This window comes from Argopecten irradians, chromosome 16, assembly GCF_041381155.1.
Source record: "Argopecten irradians isolate NY chromosome 16, Ai_NY, whole genome shotgun sequence".
Taxonomy (NCBI): Eukaryota; Metazoa; Mollusca; class Bivalvia; order Pectinida; family Pectinidae; genus Argopecten; species Argopecten irradians.
In genome coordinates, this window is record NC_091149.1 from 14135974 (window position 1) to 14158438 (window position 22465).

The 22465-nt window shown below is 33.0% G+C and overlaps 1 protein-coding gene across 1 annotated transcript in view; it reads right to left on the reverse strand.

Moving 5' to 3' along the window:
• The window catches only part of LOC138310017 (protein ITPRID2-like), a 55268-nt gene extending 33325 nt beyond the window's left edge, over positions 1-21943 (reverse strand). Inside the window, exons 1-6 of the mRNA XM_069251168.1 lie at positions 21117-21943; positions 14205-14283; positions 14006-14067; positions 12490-12514; positions 10737-10868; positions 9486-9754 (exon numbers count right to left, since the gene is read on the reverse strand). Coding sequence (XP_069107269.1) covers positions 9486-9754; positions 10737-10868; positions 12490-12514; positions 14006-14067; positions 14205-14283; positions 21117-21306 — 757 coding nt within the window. The 5' untranslated portion in view covers positions 21307-21943. The remainder of the gene's footprint in view (positions 1-9485; positions 9755-10736; positions 10869-12489; positions 12515-14005; positions 14068-14204; positions 14284-21116) is intronic.
• Between the last annotated feature and the right edge of the window lie 522 nt (positions 21944-22465).

Sequence of the window (22465 nt, forward strand, 5' to 3'; positions counted from 1 at the left end):
ATGTAATATTAGTATGGTCTGAAGGCCCCAGAGGTTTGTTATAATGTATACAATGTAATATTAGTATGGTCTGAAGGCCCCAGAGGTTTGTTATAATGTATAACAATGTAATATTAGTATGGTCTGAAGGCCCCAGAGGTTTGTTATAATGTATAACAATGTAATATAGTTTGGTCTGAAGGCCCCAGAGGTTTGTTATAATGTATAACAATGTAATATTAGTATGGTCTGAAGGCCCCAGAGGTTTGTTATAATGTATAACAATGTAATATTAGTATGGTCTGAAGGCCCCAGAGGTTTGTTATAATGTATAACAATGTAATATTAGTATGGTCTGAAGGCCCCAGAGGTTTGTTATAATGTATAACAATGTAATATTAGTATGGTCTGAAGGCCCCAGAGGTTTGTTATAATGTATAACAATGTAATATTAGTATGGTCTGAAGGCCCCAGAGGTTTGTTATAATGTATATCAATGTAATATTAGTATGGTCTGAAGGCCCCAGAGGTTTGTTATAATGTATAATCAATGTAATATTAGTATGGTCTGAAGGCCCCAGAGGTTTGTTATAATGTATAACAATGTAATATTAGTATGGTCTGAAAGCCCCAGAGGTTTGTTATAATGTATAACAATGTAATATTAGTATGGTCTGAAGGCCCCAGAGGTTTGTTATAATGTATATCAATGTAATATTAGTATGGTCTGAAGGCCCCAGAGGTTTGTTATAAGTATATCAATGTAATTTAGTATGGTCTGAAGGCCCCAGAGGTTTGTTATAATGTATAACAATGTAATATTAGTATGGTCTGAAGGCCCCAGAGGTTTGTTATAATGTATATCAATGTAATATTAGTATGGTCTGAAGGCCCCAGAGGTTTGTTATAATGTATAACAATGTAATATTAGTATGGTCTGAAGGCCCCAGAGGTTTGTTATAATGTATATCAATGTAATATTAGTATGGTCTGAAGGCCCCAGAGGTTTGTTATAATGTATATCAATGTAATATTAGTATGGTCTGAAGGCCCCAGAGGTTTGTTATAATGTATATCAATGTAATATTAGTATGGTCTGAAGCCCCAGAGGTTTGTTATAATGTATATCAATGTAATATTAGTATGGTCTGAAGGCCCCAGAGGTTTGTTATAATGTATATCAATGTAATATTAGTATGGTCTGAAAGCCCCAGAGGTTTGTTATAATGTATATCAATGTAATATTAGTATGGTCTGAAGGCCCCAGAGGTTTGTTATAACTCTGTGTGCTACAGTAATGTGATACTATTAATATCCATAATTTAATGGCTGTATTATTTAACTGATATCTATCATGGAGTCATATTTCATAATCCAAAAGATAACGAAAAAATATGACACTACATACACATATCTCTATGGGAATGGGGAGGAAAGTTATTAATTATACATGAAAATACTGGAACTCATATATGGAATTTTCACTTATTTTCCAATAGGTCTTTACATCTATCAGCAACAGATATAGCGGCACATACTGTACTATAATTGAGCAAACCAAGATAAGCTAACCAGCAGTGAAGGCTTCACCCAAATTAAAAGCATGATAAAATGAGCCATTCTATATGATACCTAAATGATACTAAAATGTCAGCAAAATTATAAAGACATATATACAAAAAAAGTAATTATTAGTAACCAATTATAAAAGAATGTATGCAATATCTCTGTAAATTCTTTGTTTACAAACTTAGCTCCTCTAACGAAGCTTTCTTTTGGCAAATTGTTGAATCATAACATCAGCAGATGATCATCAAATCTCAAAACTTAATTGACATTTTTTTCTGGAAGATCTTTGAGACACGAAATTTGAAAAAAAAAATCAGACTTAAAAGGGCATTAAAGGCTTGATAGATATTTTAAAAAAAAAACCAAAAACCAAAAAAAAACATGTGTAATGGAATTTATGATAACTAGACGGCATTATATACAAATGTATTTTTTTTTCAGTTCAAAAAATTAATTAGGAGTTGCAGTGGCCAAATGGTTGAGGTATTACAACATATATAAAACCTCCTGCATCAATCTCTAGGTTTCAAGTTTAAATCACAGGTGGGTCAGTTGCCAAGCACTGACTATCATTTTAGGCTAGTGTTTTTTCTCTGGGTATTCAAGCTGTTTTTCCATCTTCTTTAAACCTGACATTAAGTACTTAAATGACCAGAGCTGTTCAAAACCTCAAGTGTAACCTACCTCTGCGATGGATTCCTCTCCTGTTGTATCTGAGATTGTATGGAAACATCTTCAGAAAAGTATGTTATAATCCCTCGGTAATACCTTTTAGTTTGATCAATCAACAATTAAAACATGTCACAGATGAGGATAAAACCTGTTCATCCATAATTTTGGCTAAAATTTGCCAAGGAATCTAAAGTTCATACAACTATGAAATCAATCTAAATTCACTTTCACTAAATAAATTGCACCATTAATACTCATATAACCACATAAATGTTAGTGTCAAGTAATTCAGATGTGTGTCCATATTGGCCACCAGGAATCAAACAGATAGACAATAAAAAGAAATCTATGATTGTATTTTGCTTCCTATTTTCATAGATCTAAAACTATACCACCTATGTATTGATCTATGATATAAGAGATTATACTTAGGCCTCTGATTTGCCAGATCAATGTCGCTATTGATTTATATATCAAGTCTATGTCATCAGAGGTCGAAATGTTGGATAGTTCTCCCGGGAGACTGCAATATGTGGGAAGCGACAGCGTAGACTTTAATTCAACTGCAGTGCTGGACAAATATCGTAATTTTCAATTCTACTAACAGACTGTCAGAAAAGCATGTTCAATTCCGTAATACTAAAATTTGGTGGATAATTGTAAACAAAGTGTGATACCTAGAAGTGTCTGTAATGACATAAATCTCTCTCCCTTTGTATGAAATCAGGACAAGAAGCACGTAAAGTGCACATGGATCTCCCTCCCCCCCCCCCTAACCTCACCCCCCTCCCCCTAACTCACAGGGGTTGTGGGTGGAGCGAGGACAAAAATAACATCATACTATTAAATTGCGAATTTCATTTAAAGATACAATATATAACAGGTTTCATGAAAGACAGAGTACCAGGAGAAAAAATGTATGGCCTTAGGTAATACATTTGTACCTTAATTCACTGATGATTCTTGTCTCACATGTACATTTCAGAGGATAGAGCAGGGGCAGACAACTCACTGCATGTATAGGTTACACCATTACATATTGACTTGGGTTGAAATGGGTTTTAAAAATCCTTGAAATAACGGTTAGTGTCTCCTTCATATTTTCTAAGATATGTTAATTTGTGCATATTTTAAGAATGTTTTTGTTTAAATCTTTGTGAGGATACCTACACAGCAGTGGAAGTTCCATTGGTAACCATTCCTGTGACCTTGATATCCACTCCGTCGACCTTGAAAATCTGGACATGGCTCAGAAACTCTTAATGTTAGTGTATATCCCAAATGTTTTAATGTTTGAAGATTTTTTCTCAGATAAGTGCACACTTCACTTTGTATGAAAGTCTAAAGTCTGTGAACCAACAAGGCAAAAATTAAGATAACTATGAAGATGAAGATTTTTGTTACTTACTAAAATTGTTACTAAAAATGAAAATCCATTGAATTGAATAATTTTTCATTCTGAACAACTTTATAACTATCATTCTTAAGATTCTTCCCAAAATTACTGATTACTAGATTTTTATGAAATATATTAGCTAATTAGACAAAATCTTTACACATCACTTTGAGAAGTTTAACAAGAAATTTATTGATCCCAAATATGGAACTTCAGCCTTATTCACTTGCATATAATTTGTAGTCAATATAAGAACTGAAGAAAAACACCTCAAGACAAACTACAAAAAACAAAGACTAGTGGTAACTAATGGCTCCCTGATGAATAAACATGTCCAGATAGCAGAATGATTTTAAAACAGAATAGCGAACTAAAGTAAGATAAGTTCCCACTTGAGTGTATCCCAATAAATGCTAGGGCATAATTTACAATCAGTCACAAGTAGTATAGACAACTCAATTCCTCAACTGACAGACTTTCTTGAAGAAAATATATCACATAAATGTACCAAGCACACTTCATTACAAATTATTATAAGGTGAAAACAATACTGCCATCACATCTACCTTTATCATTAGATAATGAGCTATATAAATGAAGGAATACATTTTTTAAAAATATGTTTTCATAGATCCTGAAAAATAGTCCAGCACTTTCAAAAAAATATTTCTTTTAAATTTTTTCAGTAGCAAAAAATAAATATACATTTATATATGTCAAGATACAGTTTAAAGGATTTCCGAAACTCCAAAATTTGACATCATGAACAATAACCATATAGATCAAACAATGACTCACCAGATTCATATGCATAAAAACATTCAGTTCATTTTCAGTCCAAACCAATGACTATTCCAACATTTTGACTAAACTGCTGTTTAAAACAAACCAAAGATCTGGAAATAGGAAGCTATATATCTATAACACAACCTGTGAGTTCCGTATGAAAAACTAGTTAATTCCCTGTTGGTGGTCCCATACACAACTGATAGAAATAAGAATTTCACTAAATCAAAATGATGTAAGTCTGTCAATACAACTTTTTTTCTTTTTAATAAAAATAACTCAACTTCATGTTGATTTTCTTGTTGAAGTTTTCCGGTGAGTGACATTTTTGGGAGTGGGTGTCGACTTTAACGAGAGGTCAACACAGCCCAACAAGTTGTAAAACATGATCAGACCATGTTAAATCTGCCATTACGTCTATGAGGTACAGCACATAGACACAATTTATATGACTACTCCTTTGGTCTTTAGGGATGACATTTATAAAACAGGCTTTAAGTAGAGACAGTCGTAATAGATGATCCACCCTTGGCCAACACAACTTGACAAAATTTATAATATCAGTTTGATTATACCATTTACAACATCTGCAGTGACACATATTGTACCAGTATAACTGAGAGAGATTGAACCCATGACCACTGACTACTAGCCATGCTACTGACTGGCAATCATATTTACATTCTATCACTTACAACATCAGAGGCATAGTGTACTAGTGTAACAGGGCAAGATCGAACCCATGACCACAGACTACTAGTCGTAGAGCGAGATCAAACCCATGACCCCAGACTACTAGTCGTAGAGCGATATCAAACCCATGACCCCAGACTACTAGTCGTAGAGCGAGATCAAACCCATGACCCCAAGACTACTAGTCGTAGAGCGAAATCAAACCCAAGACCCCAAGACTACTAGTCATAGAGCAAGATCAAACCCATGACCCCCAGACTACTAGTGGTAGAGTGAGATAAAACCCATGACCCCCAGACTTCCAGTCATAGAGCGAGATCAAACCCATGACCCCCAGACTACTAGCCCACCATTCTACACAATGGCAAAGATATTTACATTGTACCATTTCCAAAAGCTGGTACAGTATAACAATAGAGATTAGTATGGCACCAGTCGGGATCGAACCCATGACCCCAGGTCTACATATAGGTCCACTGTAGCAGTTATGACAGTTTGTGAATCCCACTAGAGACAGCTGATTAAAACAAGTTAATTTCACTCAGTCAGTAAAAATGACAGCAGGCTCAGCATAAATATAAACAGCTAATAACAAAGGATCATCACTCTCATAATAATATATATCTATGTATATAGGAAATAATTATTATTTCATTCATATCAAGTTGTAGACCTACACAATAAATATTTGTCCACACGTATGTCCTGATTATCGTCTATATCATCGTATTAGTCATCAGTTTTAATGTGATGATTAAATCTTACGTTGATTGATGAGTCAGACTAATTAACAAAAGACATTTGTCAACATCAGCGTACAAACAAAATCTGCTTTGTGTTAGGTAAATAGCTGATGTTTATGGATATTAACTTTTAATTATTGACATGTCAAAATATTGATTTGTTGCTTCAATCAAAACTATATGTCCTGGTCGTCACAAAAGGTTAGTTTGATTTCACACGCATAATTATAATCATTAATCCATAAGCCAAACAGCTGATTTTCCTGCTGATTTTATATCAAATGAAATATGTATAGAGTGAAAACTGTCTTATAAAATGAAATATGTATAGAGTGAAAACTGTTTTATAAAATTAAATATGTATAGAGTGAAAACTGTTTTATAAAATTAAATATGTATAGAGTGAAAACTGTTTTATAAAATTAAATATGTATAGAGTGAAAACTGTTTTATAAAATTAAATATGTATAGAGTGAAAACTGTTTTATAAAATTAAATATGTATAGAGTGAAAACTGTTTTATAAAATTAAATATGTATAGAGTGAAAACTGTCTTATAAAATTAAATATGTATAGAGTGAAAACTGTCTTATAAAATTAAATATGTGTAGAGTGAAAACTGTCTTATAAAATGAAATATGTATAGAGTGAAAACTGTCTTATAAAATGAAATATGTATAGCGTGAAAACTGTCTTATAAAATTAAATATGTATAGGGTGAAAACTGTCTTATAAAATGAAATATGTATAGAGTGAAAACTGTCTTATAAAATGAAATATGTATAGAGTGAAAACTGTTTTATAAAATTAAATATGTATAGAGTGAAAACTGTTTTATAAAATTAAATATGTATAGAGTGAAAACTGTTTTATAACATTAAATATGTATAGAGTGAAAACTGTCTTATAAAATTAAATATGTATTGAGTGAAAACTGTCTTATAACACCCACATACGGAACAAAATGATCTTTACACACAGGTTGAATTGTGTTGAAAGTGACTATTTGGGACCTGAGAAAGTGGTCTTATTAAGCAGGTGGTCTTTATACAGAGGTGATTCATAAAGCAGCTTTTAGTGTACATATTAATGAATCAAAATCAACATCATTTCTAATTCACCCCTAAAATATGTATTGGACTTTTCTTATTCTAAGAATGGATCAGTTCATTATGTAATTTCGGGGAGGGGGGATGATTTATAAGGATAATTAATTTAGGGTTTTAACCCCATAAGCAGTATTAAATTGCAGTAAGATTTTATTTATTGATGTATTTAATAAAGACGTTAATAATAATATTATGCAAAACTAGGTAGAGATAGCAAAATATCTTTTTTTTTCTCTGAAACACTAAATTCTGTTTCTGCTGACAATGTGAACTTTTTCATTAATTTTATGATGCAGTTGTTAATTTAAATTTAATTATCTTTGCTTTCCACACACAACAATCTCTTTTAAATTTATTTTATTCCACCTCGAAATAGCTTCAAAGTGATTTGCCTCAGATAAACAGGAAATGATCTCACTCGTGTCGACAAAACAACCTAATGATGCAAAGCAGGAACCAATCTATTAATATACATCTATATGGATCTGTACATCGACAGGAAATCAAAGAAAAAAAATCTTACTTTTAAGGATGCTCTAACTTGCTCTCATTCCTAGATTAAATCACCTATCAGCACCTCAAGTAACAGACACAAATTGACAGTGTTGCCAAGACAGGAATACTTACAGCAGCACATTCATGTTTTAAATTCGAGAGTTACCTCCCCTGTCATGAATGTGTTTGTGACTTGATAACAAAATCTGGTATAGTTTGGTTCAATTATTTTAATGTCCTATCTAACTCCCTGGGTTGTTCAAGGATGTGACAACTTTATGCAGGAATGTGGGAGTACTCGAGGAGTAAAAAACACTGACCATTGGTCAGTACCTAGCAACTTCCCCACATGGAATACATCTTTAATAGCATAATATTATATGATATTGGAATATTTACCTATGAAAACTTAAAATACTTAATAGCTTAAAACCTTTATTTTATGATATAAAACAAAATAGATCTGGATGGGCTACATTTGTACCGCATGTAGTAGTCAATATGAAAATATAAACTATATAAATTAATTCAAAGATTATGACATGAAATTACATTGTGACATATGAAAAATTAGAAAAATATTTGACAAAATCTGCAACATTGCAACAGTATCAAAATATGGAGTGAATTTAAAATGCAATAAATGAAATAGATAAATAATGCAAATCTGTAATCAACAAAATGATAATTAATTAACTTTAATTATTATAAAACAGCAGGTGGGTATTGAAAGCTCTGAAGTAAAAGACTATTCATCGGTTAATGTGCTAATAAGTAACAAGTGTGTAACAAATTCAACATCAAATTCAGAGACATTTGCAAAATTTTGGCAGTGAACAATTCAATAATAAGCATGTCATGTTAAAAATAAATAGTTTCCTTTATTACAGTGCTGTCAAATAGTTGAGCAAATTATATCCAGTATTTAGAAAAAAAAATATAATTAATTGAAAAATATTTTAAATGTTTCTTTGCAATTGAAAACAGGTAAATAGAATTTATTAAAAAATAACAATAACAGACACAAGTTTCAGCCTCAGCATTCAACAATGTTGTAACAAGATTACCTCCCCTTAGATTAAAACTTTTGAAATTCATAAGAGACCAAATTTATAATGTCTAAAAATTCTAATTTAGTTACAATGAGTCTTATAATTTAGACATATCATGTTTTGATACATTACTGTTAATTTTATTATTTTTGTGTGACAAGTTTTCGCTTATTTCACCAACAATTAAAGAAATTGTGATAAAAATTACAGTGAAAATGTTTCAAATACACGAAAGGCAGAACTTAACAGGTTTTTATCACAAAGTAAAATTGTTGCGAAAAAAGTCGTTATGTGTGAAAAAGCAAAATTAATTTGCCACAACAAATGTTTGCTATAGTACTAGGGATAAACAGTACTGATGTAGCTTAGTCAGTACATGGGGAATCATCAAAATCATTTTTGAAAACATGACCCAAAGATCAAAATCTTATGTAAATAAAGTCAGACACCTTAACCACTATGCTTTAGAAAATATTTAAGCCTGAGAATAAAACCTACAGGGAAGAAAACTGATTGAAAAAAACATTAACATATCATAGCTAGAAGAAATCATAATTTGAAAATTAGATTTGGCTAACAACTGTGGTTTTTATATGACTACAACACTACACAAGCGTTTCACCGGGAGACAGTAGTAAATTACTGTATATTTCTGAGAGTGATTCACTCGAGCAGGAAGACAAGCTTCTTAGTGAACCAGCTGGTGAAATGCCAAGCTCCTTTTCAATTCGGATGTCCAGACTTGTTGGTCTTGTTGTCTTGGTAACACTCTCATAACCTTGATGTATGGCAAGGTGGTCTGAACGTGAAGACTCAAGTTCAAGGTCGTTTCCTTCATAGCAACCAGACTGGAAAGCATTCTCTATCTTGTGTTGATTCATACATAAAATTGAAAATTCTGAAATTCTGCTAGGATTTATGAAATGTTTGGGTACACATCTGAACAATAGATTATGAATGGCATATTCTAAGAAAATATCTTCAGACTTACGGTCAAGAATCCCACTGCTATTCGGTCCTTGGGTTGAGAGATCGGTGCTGCTATTTTGTGAGTCAATGTAACTTTGAAACAGACAACTCAGTTCCGGATTATCCCTAATGAGTCCGGATATATCAATGCCGTCAAGTTCCGAGGGTTCACTAAGAAAACGTTCCGGGATTCTTTGGATGGTATCCTCTGTTTCGTCTGTATCACCGAAGCCTAGACCCATCAGAATGTCTTCTGGATCTTCATTACGGTCATTCAGCAGCATATCCAGGCTGTAAAAGTGGAAAAGTTTTTATAATCATGAGATTATCAAAATATAAAATATGTCCGAGGACTTTCAGAACAATTGAGAAAATGTTCACACATTCACTGTATCATACTGCGATTCATATAAAAAATATAAGACAGTTTCTAAGTTAGCTCTATACCATTTTCAAAGATAATAATCATATCAAAAAGCAAAGCTACTACACACAACATTATCATGATCAGCAGGAATTATCTTCATTACATCAGTATTGGTACTTAATATCAAGATTAGGGTTCATTAGTTTATCATCCTATTAACAGCCAGGGTCATTTAAGGATGTGCCAGGTTTGTTGGTAAACGCAAGCCTGAGTACCCAGAGAAAAACCACTGCCGAGCAGTCAGTACCTAGCTACTGCCCTGCGTGTGATTCGAACTTGCGACCAAGAGGTGGCTAGAGGCTGGGTTTGTGGTAATATGTCGAGACATCTTCACCACTTGGCCGACGCGGCCCAATTTCCCTAAATAGGGCAACAATATATGCCCAAAAAAAATTCAAAAACAATAACATAACCGTTAAAATAGTAATATAACCTGTAAATGTAGTATGTCTGTAAACTTTATACTGTTCCAGAATACACTTCTTTCATGCACCATAAATCTCTTTCATGCACCATAAATCTGTCTCAAGCATGATATTGACTCTTGATACCAAAACGTAATCCTAAATTAAGATTTGGGATTAAATCAATACTGCAGACCAACATTTTTCGGTGTGCAATGTATTTTTACGAATTACTTTGATCGCGAAATTGCCATTCAATTTTTAAACCTACAAATGCTAATCTTCGCAACCTTGTTTTGAAATGGAGATCGCAAAATTTAATAGCAGTGAGAGAAATAAGTTTATAGTAGCTTGTCTGTTAATGTTCTTTTCTTAAACAAAACTGAAGACCAATGTACAGCTAAGAAATTTAAGTCTATAAAAATAAATAAAATATATATACCTGATGTCACTGGACATGCTGGTGGTTGTATTCTGGGAGAGATCCGACGCGAAGCTGTTGTGGTTCTGCGGTGCATCAAGTAACCACTGTAACCTCTTATCCATCACAGGTGGCAGCACCGTCACAAAGTTTCTGTAAAGAAAAGGAAATATTAATTCTGTATTTGCATATGATATTGAGTTATCTGCCCTTGCAGGTAGGTATTGATTGAAACTTCACATTGACATCACTACGGATACCTACACACAAGGGACGTAACTCTGTTATATGCAGACGAAAACAGACAACTAAAGTAACACATATTTATTACAACAGAACAAAAGAGACCAGTAAAGAGCAATAATAACTTATCGAAAGGGAAGTAACTCTGCAATATGCAAATATTGAATAGATGGCAGAAGTTACACTGAACAAAAAGAGGTCCCTACAGTATAACAGAACATTTTGATACGACAGCACAATATTACTTAGCTCTGTGGTTTAAACACGTCTGATATATATACACTTCCTTTATAGACTTCCTATAAGGTGGCAGCAAGGTAACATATTTTTTTTATCACTTTTATACATCAATAAATTTGATAAAATTAATTTGTGCAGACATAACATTTATGTATTATGAATCAAAGCACCATTTAAATGGACATATATTAAGCATAAAAGATGAAATTAAATATCAATTAATGTAATGCAAAGTGTTAAATGGCTAAAAATGAATTGTGCTTTCAGAATTACCTATGCATGTCTTTATATAAATCAATCAAGGAGGTCATTGCAGTCATTATTATTTTTTTTAAAGATGCTCCACCACCGACAGATCATTAATGGTATGCATCATTTGAACAATAATTGGTGTTTTCTCATGTAAATGTATGTCTAATTAACACAAAAATTAAATATGATATAATTTGTTTTGCTTTTGGTTGATGTGCAATCAGCACTTCATTTTATTTCGTAGACTTTTTTCAGGATATAATAATAATCATCTTTAAAGGGACAATTCACTCAGGCTAATTCTTTTACATAACCAAGAAGCAAAATATGGCATAAAAGTATTGTTCTACTTTCTTATGAAACATAAAATATTGACAAATTCCACGTCATTGTTTAGTATTTTAATTAATATCGTTGAAATATCAAATCGTTGATCAATACGATTAAGTAGGTACAATATGGACGCTGTACCCATACCCGAGCCAAAGTCACGCACGTTAAACAAATGAACTACATAACCACTGAGAAGGTGATAAAATGATTTTTAGGCAAGACAATTTACCTAATAAGGTAAACACACTACTGTTTGAGCGATTTGAGCAGTTCTAGACAAAAGTTGCATTACTCTACCAGCAAGGGACAGGGTTCGGCATACAATAAGTTCGATCACAGTGTGTAATGGCAGACAGCGAGCGAGTTTGAACATCTACACACATGTCACAACCATGGGCTTTTCAGGCATATTACAGTAAAACCAACTGATCTAATTTCCATTAGAACTAGTTTTTTTCCGATATATGTACAAATTTTAATGTTCTCTTAGACTGAATTGTCCCTTTAATATTTTTAACTTGCAGTAAAATCAGAAGCTCAAACTTTTGAATGGTGGTTATTGTGTAAAGTAAGTCACTTTTGTAACTGAAAAAAAATACTTGCTGCTGTTTTTGATAAAGAAAAATTACCATTTGTCAGCAGTATAGCATCTTTACATATGACTGATTTTAGGATGAAATATCATATAAACATAGACATTACTTACCTCTCCTTCTGATCAAAAGAGTTGGCTGCAAATTAAAAAAAAAAAAAATTGTGAAAAATATGACAAAAACTAGTTCAAATATATTACAACTTTTGTGTGAAAGTCAGATGAACAACCCAACTTTAACAAAATGTTTAAAATTGAAAAACTGAAAAAAATCCAATTTGTATTACTCAATTCAATTCCACATGATTCAATGATTTACGAGTCTATAATGCATTATATTTCTCTAAGATGTATTTTCACTTTTTTAATTAAAGTTTTCCCATATATTATTGTAATGTTAATGTATGTAAATGAAATCTAGGAAGTACACATGTAAAAAGGCTGAAGAGTGGAGATAAATATCAGCATTAATGATTTGTACTAAAATATACTCAATCATTTTCTGCAATTCAGCACTGTATACATGTATATAATAGTGCCCCTCCACCTCTTTGAAGCCAAGATTTTACTCGTCTAAATTCAAATACAGACAGTAACTATGAAATCTGTGTAGTTTTCTCTATTTGGTTTCTATTGCATGTGTATTAAGTGATGGCTGACTTAGTGTAATACTTTTGTGAACTTTGGTCCCATTAATCACCTCCTCATTTTTAAAAAATATTTTAGTGCCCTGGACACTTATTGGGTCAAGTACGGTATTCCAAACTGATTAACCACAAACATGTGATTATAATAATTAAATCCATACTTGTCTATATTTAAATATTCCTCATTAAAATTTTCTTGCCCTAGATTTATAAATCAAAATAAAAAGAATTGCTTTTGAGGACAAGGAATCTGTCTCCCCTTATTATCTTTGATACTCTAGACGTTGCTATCAGTCTTGTTAATTCTACCATTGGACTATGTCATTTTAATACTGAAGGTACTGTGTGTAACAACAAATGAAAGAAGTAGCTTGGTCCTTTGTGCTATCACTAACTGTACAAATCTGTTTGCTAAATGTCAAATATCCATCTGACATGATGGTTTTTTTTCTCACATTTTCGTTTCTCTTTCTATGTGACATTAAGAGTCAGTTTCATAGCAGGCTTTTACTATTTGATAAAATAGAAGTAACTTGAAGCTACACAGCGATACTCTTCATCAATACTTTTCAATAATTTATTAATAGCTCATGATCATATATCCCAGACAAATTTTCTGACTATGACAGAAAATGTAGCCATCAAACTCAGAAGTAAATCGAAGCCAGAATGATTCCCCTCATTAAGAGACTTTTCAATAATTAATTAGCAGCACAAATGTTCCTAAAACATTTTCACAACGTGAAAGATAATATATTATTGAAGACTATCTGACATAGGATCAGAAGCACGATTCATGATCTACTATAAATTTTATAGCTTAGATGCTGTAGCTCTGCAGGGTACTGTATAAATTCACTTTAATTGACTATTACTAAATTCCACAATTTCTGTTTCAAAGCCTTTATCCAGTACAAAGACCCAATCCCCCAAGTCTAGGACAAACGGTATGACCATATCTCAAATTGTATGTAGAAACTTACCTTCTGTCCCCATAGGAATATCTTCATCATTTACATTATGGTCTTCCATCATTTCTGTAGATCTGTGAACAAACATATATCATGATTGTATACAGAATCAAAATCAGATTTCCTGACATAGATATTTCAGTGGTACCTCATACAAGTATAATATTAAAGATTAAATATGAAATTATTGTATTATAGACAAACACTATACCTTTGTTCCATATTCTCCATGGCGATGTCGTCCTCTTGGACTACTATGCTGGGTGCCATCCCATAATCCACTTCTCCATCTGTAATATAAATAAGATAGATTATCATCTGTTTTATAACCAATTCCTAAAACATAAATAAAGAGAAACCTTGAGTTTTCTCCCCTGTTAAGATAAAAACATAATCAAGAGACTTCAACAAATTACAAGTTGTCTCCCTTCACTTCAATTGTAGTTTCCCTTTATTGAAATACAATATACAGCATTTGGTATCCACACATGATGGTTATAGGTTATTATTTTATAATCAGAATTAAAATGACATGATATTCTTTTTGTTATAATATCTATCAATTATGAAGGAAAATGTTATATATACAATTAGGTTGAAATAGACAGGGATCTGAATTGGTTGATTTTGACAGCTCATTCAGTTACAGCTATAAACATGAAAATATGCAACCTTATACAATTTAATGTCTTTTCATTCAACTCTTAAGAAGAGAAATCACTAGATTTTACAATATATCAGATATTTTGAATAGTTTAGATGTCTAAATTCATGCAGTAGGCCTGGTAATATATGATTTGATATGGACTATTGTTGTCATATGTGAATCAGACTGTAGGATATGTGTAAGTTGTTTCCAGACATGTCTGAGGTTAAAATCTAGTACACAGCGTTCAGTTCACGGACACAAATATAGTTTTATACAATCATTCACTAAAAATCTTATGATATATATAATGGTCATGCATGACTTATTAGTAATGAATGATTTACTGTGTGCTTAAAATACCTGTGCGGGAAAATTTAAATGCCAATATTTATGATCAGCCTATGTACGTATATTGACCTTAAGACGTAAGCATAATTTAAGGACAATAGAATCGTATGACATTAGACTCTATAAAATCTCATTTAACATTCCCCAGAGCTTTTAACTTTCACTTGTCAGATATTCTGAGACATCGTCGACTATTTTGAAAGTTTACGGTTCAATGAATATCACTTAAGCTCCACATGAATCAAATCATGTATATATACCTATACACAGTTATTCTGATATACACAGATATATACTTAAATCAAAACAACTGAATTTATTTATGTTAGTATTGATGTCAACAAGCCATGTTTAGAATTCATTTGAAATCTTGATGAATGTTAACAGAAACTGTCTAACTTTGTTTTCATTTCAGTTGCTCTATGTGCTACATGTAAACTAAATTTGTATTATACCATGGTTTTTTCTGGGTACCCATGCTTTCCTCAACCCTCTAAACCAGGTGTGTTCTTAAAATAACCCTGATTGTTAATTAAATATATATATATATATCATAGGACATTAAACTAATCAATTAAACGATCTGTAACAATTTCATTCTTAATATTACAATGAAACCTGTCATAGCAGCCAATACCTCTATATAACGATCACCTGCTTATAATATAAGACCATTTTCTTAGGGTCTCCAATAAACAATTTCAACATAATTAAACCTCTGTATACAGATCACCTTGCTATAAAGACTGTTTTTTCTTTGCCCCTTGTGTGGTCCATATAGACAGGTTTGACTATGTATTCATAATATAAACAGTCTCTACTCCAAATTCTCAGCTTTATATATATAGCTTTGCTTTGTCAAGGAATACTTTAACGAAGGCTATGTAGGCAACAATTTGGAGTAAAGACAGTTTATATTATGAATATTGTAAGTTATATAACCGAAGGAATTATACAAAATGTATATTACATATATTAAATTTTCTTTAGCATTAATTAGTAAAGTTGATTAAGTATGTATCATTAATTGTCCTATAATGACAATGAACCGGCTATGACTATACAAAATAACCATCTGACACCCACAAACGGAAGCCACTGTGTATACATTACATGCTCCGATTCACTAAAAGCAATCAAATAATGATCATCCGTTTGTAATTCCAACTGACGTCCGAAATAAACTAAAACCTACATTTTCTTTACGTCAGTAAGAAAGAAGGATGCAGGTCTGACAATACTCTTCATACGGATATAAACTTTAATTCAAATAAAAACACAAATCTTTCATATAATTCATAGTAAATGTACACTGGCTAAGATTTCAAGTGCATAAGAGTTATGGCCAAATCCTGTCAAAATTTCCATATATAACTGTAGACCAATCGGAGTAAGAAGCGATAGGAAGCTTGTCAGCTTAAAGATGAGAGCATGGCAGGTACATAATTAATTATCTTTAGCAGGTTTGTAACAGCCACTTTAATTTCATCTGTTAATTAGTCTATCCTTTAAATAATGTCGTGCTGAAGCTAGTTGGAGCTTTAAACACATCGTGTTAGACGTACATTGTGACAGAGAGCAAATAAAATCTTGGAATCTTAAATTCATGAATGTGTGTATTATTCAGTGTATATCATCAATTATTGAATTCAAATATATATTATTAGTGAATACATAAAGAAAATTCAATTTGAGCTTTTTTTTTTTTTTTGTGAAATTAATCTACATTAAAACACTAAAACACTTTCGTTATTTTCATTACCTAATCAGAGCCAATAGGACAAACACTGAGATATCCTGGTTTTGGTTAACTGTATTCGGCCCAATAAGTGCCCATGTCCCTATAAGCGCCCCTCCTCTTTTTGAGGGCTAATTTCAATGCCCAGGCATAAGACTAAAACTATAAAAGCTGTATGGATTTGCAATAATTTCATCTTATTAGCATCTTTTTTAATTTTTAAACATCCTGGGTACTTATTTGATCTAATCTTTGGTTTTACATCCTATCCTAATTACAACAATGTCAAGGTAATTCTAAAACATTAATGTATAAGGAGGTGGACTTAGCTAGAGTTTCCAGAGAAAAAAACCCAACTGATTTGTGATTCATCATGACCAGTTCTTGATCATGAGTTGACAAACGCCACATGTCCACATGCAATCTTGTAATCCACTGGTGGAAAGCTAAAACCTCTCACATGTTTATATCTGGGCCATCAAAAGTGATATGCATACCGTATTCAACCAAATTAACGCCCATGTCCCTCTAAGCGCCCTCCCAATTTTTTGAGACCTTCATTTTAATTGGCCAGGCATAAATTTTGACAAAAAACTGTATAGATTTGCATTAATTTCTTCTTACTAGCACTTTTTCAATTTTTTAAATGCCCTGGGCGCTTATTGGGTAGAATACGGTAATTAGGTTGTAAAACTTGTTTGGCAATCAATAAAAATAAGTAAATAAAATAAAGTTTATTTTGAATAGGAAGCCTACTAATCCAATATTTGGTAATCATAAGAATGTCAGGACAACTACACCACGGCCCCCATTCAAAATTAAAAGTTAAGAAATTCAAAAAACGTTCAAAAGAAGAAATTTAATACATTGTAAATTTAAAATAAATTCACAATATGATATATAAAAACCTATCATTTTATATTTAATATATCTTTGCAATTTTGAAAATCATGGCAAGGCCTTTTAATTTCCACAAATCATTATGATATCATAAGACAAAAAATCTGGTTATAACATGTTGAAAATGCACAATCAGAATGTCACAGGGCCCCAAATTCCAACTAGCTCTTGTTTGAATGAACCTAGGTAGTTTTGTTTTAATTGCTGGAAATCGAAAAGAGAGTTTAAATGATTAAGGGGTAGATAGAATGCAATAAGATGGTACGGACATGATATATCGATATCATGAGATGTAGAACAGGCCAGGTATGGGTAATACCGGTAATTAACTCGCCTCATTCCGAGTTAATTAACAGGGGTAGAATGACTTTAACTACTACATAGGATTATTGATTACATTGTTTCCTAGGTTAAAAAAATGTTTGAGGAAGGATGTATATGTACTTTTATGAGGAAGAAAATAAATGCCTGGGAAATACTGGCTGTTATCGTATTTAATCTCATTATCATGATTTAGATTCAGTCTCCATTCTTTTTCAAACGTGAGTTACTGTATTTGACCCAATAAGTGGTTGAGTCGATACAATGAATCTGATACGTTGGGTTTAAGACCCAATAAGTGGGGCCGCGGTGGTCGAGTCGTTAAGATGTCCTGACATATTATCACAAGCCCTCCACTTCTGGGATGCGGGTTTGAATCCCATTTGGGCAGTTGCCAGGTACTGACTACTGGTTGGTGGTTTTTCTCTGGGTACTCCAGCTTTTCCTCCACCAACCTGGCACGTCCTTATATGACCCTGGCTGTTACTAGGAAGTTAAACTAATGAAACCAAAACCAAACCCAATAAGGGGGTACCTGGATACAATAAGGATCTACAATAACCTTGATACCAATATAGTCCTGAAAACTGTCAATTGTCCCTGTTAGCACCCCTCCCCTTTAGAGGTACCTATTCCACTTCCTTCAATTTAAAATCGATCAAACTGAAAATATGACAAATGACTGATTTTTATTGGAAACTCATAATACGATAATTTCATGAAAGGCCAGTTTTAATGTGGTTCTATTATCGTCCCCTTCATTAATGTTTAAATTTTAGAACCCTAATAATTGGTATATGTATTTCCCTTTAATTACACCAGTATACTGTACCTATAACCTTCATGCTACACAAAGTGACACACTGCTATCATAGTAATTCTCACATTCTTTAAATTCAGGCAAAATCTATACTGGTAAGTGACCAATTCTCGCCACGCAAAAATTCTTGCCATCGCATGTGTATTTGTATGACGCACAAATTTTCAACCATTATTTTATAGAAACCTGCATTGTACTGTGTCTTCTATCAGAATATGACTTTATATATAAATATTTGTGTGTATAACCATTCAAATACACATATGATGGCAAGAATTGGTACTTGGCGAGAATTGGTCGCTGACTAGGAGCAAAGAGATAATTATAACTAGAAATGTATAAAAGAGCGAGTCCAACACGGTAGTTCCTTCCAGTAAGGACTTGCTTAGAGTCGAAACATGTTAACAACTATCTGATTAAAAATTCAGCTTACTGAAAGGAACTAGAACACTGACACGTCAGAAAGGGCCCCGCTATGTGTCTGACGTGCTTAAGTGGAAAAGTAGTATTTTGACAACGAATTCTTCCGTGTTAGCTATATGTTGCTAATAAATAATTAATGTCAACATTAATTGGGAAACCAATGATGGTACATTATTATAATTTTTGGAAAAAGTCTTCCAAGTATTTAACTTGAGTCCTGATTCCAAGCTAACATTACATTAAGAGCATACAATTAACTCAAATAAATTTGACCTTGACCTTTGACTTAGTAACCTTGGCCCATGACCTTACCTTTGGACAGTCAACTCCTTGTTAAATTCTGAACAACTTTGCATCATAATGTTATAACAAAATGTTTATCAGTTAAGAGCAACAACATTGTGATTTTTTTAAATGTTAAAATCCAAGATGGCCGATTTTTTAATTTAAAGCCACACTATACGTAACTATCAACAAAATTTCAAGTTAAATTTGACTCCGATATTGTTAGTATTTGTAGATGTAGTTGAAATTAAGATATATTAAAGAATATTTGTAATGATTTTTTTAATAACTTTAGTACAGCAGTTGCTGAAAGTCGATACATGTAAACATGCCTTCATTTTAAACTGGTCGCCATAGAAGTTACGATTATTACCGAACGGAAGTCGGAAAGTTCATGACCCGTTTTCGGAAGAGTTCGGACAGACGTTACGTAGTAACGGTAGTCACATGACGTTCTCGGCAACGACGTTACAATGTCGGCTAACTTCGGCTTGTTTGACTAAGTGGGACCCACCTAGCGATGTTTAATATTTATTTGATTTTTATCAAAGTATTCCGAATCATAATCGCTCATCTTGACTTCGATTTAGTCCTGTCTCTGCATGATTTACAACAGGATTTTTTTTCAACATTCTCCTAAATCATGAAAAAAATAAGAAAGATGCGGATATTGGGCCTTTAATTTCAGCCTGAAAAATTACCAAGCAGATCTAGGATGGATGGGGAATCATCATGTAAAATATGGGGAAAAAACTCCACTACCTTCCATCATTAATGTGCAAAAGAAAAAAAAACGGACAGACGGACGGACGGACGGACAGACAGACGGACGACGGACGGACGGACAGACGGACGGACAACCTGATTACTATAGGGCACCCGCATCTCGATGCGGGGCCCTAACTACCGTGCTGGACTTACTCTTTTATACATTTACCTGGATTACAAGTGAGGCCTCTGTATTCTTTTGAATCCACGGCCGGTTAATTCCATCAAGAATTTCTACGTTTTCCATAACCCAGGACGTTGTGCCTCCACACCCCGTAGTGATTATAACTAGAAATGTTCCTACCCCGTATAGTGAACCTGTATAATCTGGATACTGATATAGTCAGGAAAACTCTCTATACAGACAGAATTATTATTAGGGAATGAATCTGATTATTGACTAAAGAAATGGAATCCTGCAGTGGTTTGGGTTTGTGGAACAATTGAACCTGTAACAATCTGGATACTGATTTAGTCAGGAAAATTCTTTAAACAGACAGAGTTACTAGGGAATGAATCTGATTATTGACTTAGGAATCCTGTAGTAGTTTGGGTTTGTGGAACAAGTGTTCTGATTATCAAGGGTCCGACTGTATATCACCATATAAGTCAGGACAAATAAGGATGGGCAGGATGTAAATGTGTTGCCCTCCCCCACACATGTGATGTCAGGGGTATAACATATCATAAATATATATATATATTACATCTGAGTTTATATAATATTTACCCATCTTTATAAAACATATTGTATCTCGGACATCTATGAGGGTTTTACAGTTAAAGATAACTCTGACTCTTATCTCACCATCTTCACTCGAGACTGATAATAAAGTTCAAGTTAGGTCAAGTATACTTTCACAATCATTACCTGTTTGTCGTCTGATAAGCCCAGGCATCGTACTTGTGTGTTGGAGCTCTTCAGCGTTGGAGGTACAAAGAGATTCCTCTGTTTCTATGGTAACACACACCTCCCCGACATCACCTTGCTGGCCTTGTAAAGGACTGCACGAGGACGAATCATTGCCTGCCCCATTCTTATGTGAAATATCATTCACCATCAGTTCAAATTGGTCAGAATAATCTACAGCTCCTGCACATGATGAGATAGAAGTTGTTCCATTTAAAATCTCTACCTGGTTGCCATGGTTATCGGGCTGTTCCAATATCTGTTTAACTTCTGGGTGTGAAATGTTACCTTCACAACAGTTGTTTACAAATCTGCCATGTTTGCCTCTGTGTACTGGAGAGAATATATTTAGGGACGAGGCATTGAGCTTCTTACGACATGATTCAACTTTTGATCGAATGAAATCTTTGCTCTTATTGAAAACTTCTCTGGCCTTTTTCTTTGGATAACTTTTCCGTTTACTTGGTGACGAATTCACATCATAATCTACAGAATCCGGTGGATTATCGTCTTTCACACAGAAATCAAATTGGTCATCCCATATCTCGACAAATTCAGCAGATTTTGAGAAATTTACCGATTTTAAAATCGGACATGTATTGACTGGCCCTTTGTCGCTCTGACTACTTTTTACACTACGATTGGTGCTGTAGCTGAAAGAATTAAACCAATCGCCTTCCTCCTTATACCACTGCTCTAGGCCTCCTTCTTCGTCCCAACCAGCATCTGTCCATTTCGTTGGAGTTGTCTCCCTTGATGTTCTAGGTGAGATCTGTGTGATTCCTTCACCTGTGTAAGAAATATAAAATAATTATCATCAAAGCCAAAAAAAAAAAAAAAAAAATTTAAAGTAAATCCATGGCGTATTAAACATGACTATGATACTGCTCAAACTGAAAGAGTCTGATGTCATGTCTTAACAGTACTATACCAAACTGCAGTTAAAAAGAATGAAATTATCTTTATACATAAACATGTTTGAATAAGAAGACTACAATTGAATATTGTAACTTAATAGCTAATAAAAGTCAAACACCATTGCATGATGAATGGATATTTCCCATGTTTGTTGACGAGAAATCTTAAAATATATGTCTTGATATATACGGATTCTTTTAGGTTAATATGCAGCTTCTAAAACTTTATACTTACATAATATATAGTGTTACCTTTTAAAGTAACAGTTAAGTCCCAAGCAAGAAAATATAGAAAGATATATATGTTAACAATATAAGACACAAAGTTAATGACAGAAAAGATACTTAATACACTGTCTCTCACACATGCTGTCACATTAAAAATAATATACA